This window comes from Cebus imitator, unplaced genomic scaffold, assembly GCF_001604975.1.
Source record: "Cebus imitator isolate Cc_AM_T3 unplaced genomic scaffold, Cebus_imitator-1.0 Scaffold265, whole genome shotgun sequence".
In the NCBI taxonomy this organism is placed as follows: Eukaryota; Metazoa; Chordata; class Mammalia; order Primates; family Cebidae; genus Cebus; species Cebus imitator.
The window spans coordinates 1,698,749-1,702,385 of NW_016107580.1; the positions used below are offsets into that span (position 1 = coordinate 1,698,749).

The 3,637-nt window shown below is 40.9% G+C and overlaps 1 protein-coding gene across 3 annotated transcripts in view; it reads left to right on the plus strand.

Moving 5' to 3' along the window:
* The window catches only part of DENND5A (DENN domain containing 5A), a 126,054-nt gene that overhangs the window by 97,655 nt on the left and 24,762 nt on the right, over positions 1–3,637 (plus strand). For all 3 annotated transcript variants that reach the window (XM_017500307.1, XM_017500308.1, XM_017500309.2), the window contains one exon: positions 699–830. In XM_017500307.1, coding sequence (XP_017355796.1) covers positions 699–830 — 132 coding nt within the window. The remainder of the gene's footprint in view (positions 1–698; positions 831–3,637) is intronic.

Sequence of the window (3,637 nt, forward strand, 5' to 3'; positions counted from 1 at the left end):
TTTGACACAGAGTCTTGCTCTGCTGCCCTGGCTGGAATGCAGTGGCGCTATCTCAGCTTACCACAGCCTCCGCCTCCCAGGCTCAAGTGATTCTCCTGTCTCAGCTTCCTGAGTAGCTGGGATTACAGGTGCATGCTACCATGCCTGGCTAATTTTTGTATTTTTAGTAGCGATGGGGCTTACCATGTTGGCCAGGCTGGTCTCGAACTCCTGACTTTGTGACCTGTCTGCCTCGGCCTCCCAAAGTGCTGAGATTACAGGTGTGAGCCACTGCACCCTGCCTGACTCTTGTATCTTTTCATATATATATGTATATATTTTAAGAGACGGGGTTTCACCATATTGGCCAGGCTGGTCTTGAACTCCTGACCTCAGGTGATCCACCCACCTCAGCCTCCCAAAGTGCTGGGATTACAGGCTTGAGCCACTGTGCCTGGCAACTCTTGTTCTTTAAATCAAAGGTAATTATACTATTCAGGGAGTGCTTTACATCAGCTAAGACAGAAATCATTATATTATCTCAGTTTTTCCCTTTAATACAAGAATTAAATTAAAAATTTTTATTCCTATCTGAGCCTAGAAAGAGGCAGCTAAGAAAGTGTGAAAAAATAGTGCCCTCTTTAGTCACCCATCAGTACTGGTGACTTTTGGTTTATGTGCATGGACACAAAGGGTCTGTATTTTTCTGTTTGATATAGAAGTACATCCAGGAAGCCAGGACTATGGGCAGCACCATCCGGCAGCCCAAACTGTCCAACCTTTCTCCATCAGTGATTGCGCAGACCAACTGGAAGTTTGTAGAGGGCTTGCTGAAGGAATGTCGCAATAAGGTAAGCTGTGGACACCTCTGTGTTTGTGTTTTTTCTGTTAGCAGCCAAGGTAAGACCAAGGATTGGCTTCAGCCACTGCCTCTGTATTTTAAAAATACTGTTGGCTGGGTGTGGTGGCTCATGCCTCCCAACACTTTGGGAGGCCATGGCAGGAGAATTGCTTGAGCCCAGGCGTTCAAGACCAACTTGAACAACGTAGTGAGACCCTGTCTTTAGAAAAGTATTAAGATGGGGATGGTAGCACACGCCTATAGTCCCAGATACTTGGAAGGTTGAGGTGGGAGGATGGCTTGAGCCTGGGAAGTCAAGGCTGCAGTGAGCTGTGATTGGCACCACTGCATTCCTGCCTAGGCAACAGAGCGAGACCCTGTCTTAAGAAAAAAAAAAAAACAAAAACATCAATGCAATGAGATAGTACTAATTTTAAGAACCTGTTAATTTGAAGTTAGGTATATTTGTTTTAAATAAAACATACCATTAATTGAGAGCATGCATGCTTTGCTTGATATAGACGTAATGTATATTCTATAAAAAAAAAAATGAAAGAGATGTAGTTTTTAATTTAATAAAAAACATTTTTTTAGACAGGATCTCATTATATTGCCCAGGCTTGAACTCCTGGGCTCAAGGGATCCTCCTACCTCAGCTTCTTGAGTAGCTGGAGTTACAAGCATAGTTTTAAATTTTCGACATTTTACGATACTTTAAAATCAGACTAGTTTTCACTCTTACTTCAACATATTGGTCCTACATATATGCAAGTGTTTTTGCCTCTTTATTTTAATTTCATAACAGTAATATCTTATATCTAGAAACAGAAATTTATTGGGTACCTACCATGTACCAGGCTAAAATGTGTCATTCAGTTTAAGGTTAGATTTTTTGGATGTTTTTCTCTGTTCTACAAAGACATTCATTCTTAATTTCTAATGTTTTAGTTATGAATTTAAATGTCTTTTCTAATAAAAAGAATCTTTCAACCAAGTCAGCATACCATAATTTTAGGGCAGTTCAACTCACTGTCTCTACTACATCCTATATATTTATCAATGGAATAAAAATATTTTCCTGCACTTTCAGTTTCCAAGCAGTGCCCATTTATAGGATAAAGTGGTGCTCGTTTATAGGAGGAAATAAAATATGCTGTCTCTTGTAAAAGAAATTACTACTGTTTAAAGCCAGATTGGCAGGGCACAGTGTCTCATGCGTGTAATCCTGGCCCTTTGGGAGGTGAAGGTGGGCGAATCACTTGAGCCCAGAAGTTTGAGACCAGCCTAAGCAACATGATGAAACCCTATTTCTACCCAAAAAAAAAATAGTTGGGCACCTTTAGTCCCAGCTACTTGTGTGGCTGAGGTGGGAGGATCATTTGAGCCCTGGAGGTCAAGTTGGCAGAAGGAGACCCTCTCTCTAGAGAAAAAGCTAGATTAATATATCAGTACTGATAATTTAAATTCAGTGTTTAAAAAAAACTCTGGCCAGGCATTGTGGCCAGAGTCTGTGTGTGTGTGTGTGTGTGTGTGCGTGTGTGTGTGTATGTGTGTGTATAAAACTTCCGTCAGTTCACTCTGAGTAATTAATATCTATAATTTTTTCCCCATACAATTTTGTCTCTTCTGCCTTTGTACTATGAAGAACATTGTTGATGCTGCATTTATGCATTTTCTTTTTCTAAGTGGTTGGACTGTCATTCTTCTTCTTTTTTTTTTTTTTTTTTTTGAAATGGAGTCTCACTGTGTCACCTAGGCTGGAGTGCAGTGACACAATCTCAGTTCACTGCAACCTCCGCCTCCCAGGTTCAAGCAATTCTCCTTCCTCAGCCTCCAGAGTGGCTGGGATTACAGGGGTGTGCCACCACTCTTGGCTAATTTTTGTATTTTTAGTAGGACAGGGTTTCATCATGTTGATCAGGCTGGCATTGAACTCCTGACCTTAAGTGATCTGCCCACCTTGGCGTCCCAAAGTTCTGGGATTATAGGCATGAGCCACTGCGCCTGGCCAGGACTGTCAAAATTCTTAAGTCATGAGATGCATGACCTGGCTGTGACAACTTCCTATTCCTAGCCAGTGATGATTGTGAAATATATATCAAGTATATACATGTTAAATATGTGAGAAAATATGCATCTAGAATTGAAGAAATATAATAATCAGTATAACATCACAAAGTATTGGCTAGCACATAGGGCAACAGGCTGTTGGAAGTATAAATTGGTATGATAATTTTGGAAAACAGTATAGTATTGTTTAGTAATTCTTCTCCTAGGTATATTCCCTAGAGAAACTTTTGGAGCATGTCCCAAGAGGTATGTACAAGAAGTTTACAGCAGCATTCTTTTATAGCCCCAAACTGGAAACAACCCAAAGCCAATTAGTAAGAGAATTAATAAACATATTGTGGCATATTCATATGGTGGAATGCTATACAATGATGGAAATGGATAACAGTTATACACATCAGTGTGGATGAATTTCACAAATATAAACTTGAGTGAAAAAGCAAATTGTAAGCCAGGAGTATTGGCACACAGCTGTAATCCCAGCTGCTTGGGAGGCTGAGGTAGGCAGATTACTTGAGCCTGGGAGTTCAGGCCCAGCCAGGGCAACATAGTAAAACCCAGTTTTGTAAAGGAAAAGATAAACAAATCACAAAAGAAACATGTGTGCCTATAGTCCCAGCTACTGGGGAGGCTGAGGTGGGAGGGTCAGTTGAGTCTGGGAGGTTGTGGCTATGTGAACCATTATTGAGCCACTGCACTCCAGCCTAGGCAACAGAGAGAGATCCTGTCTTAAAAAAAAGAGGAGCC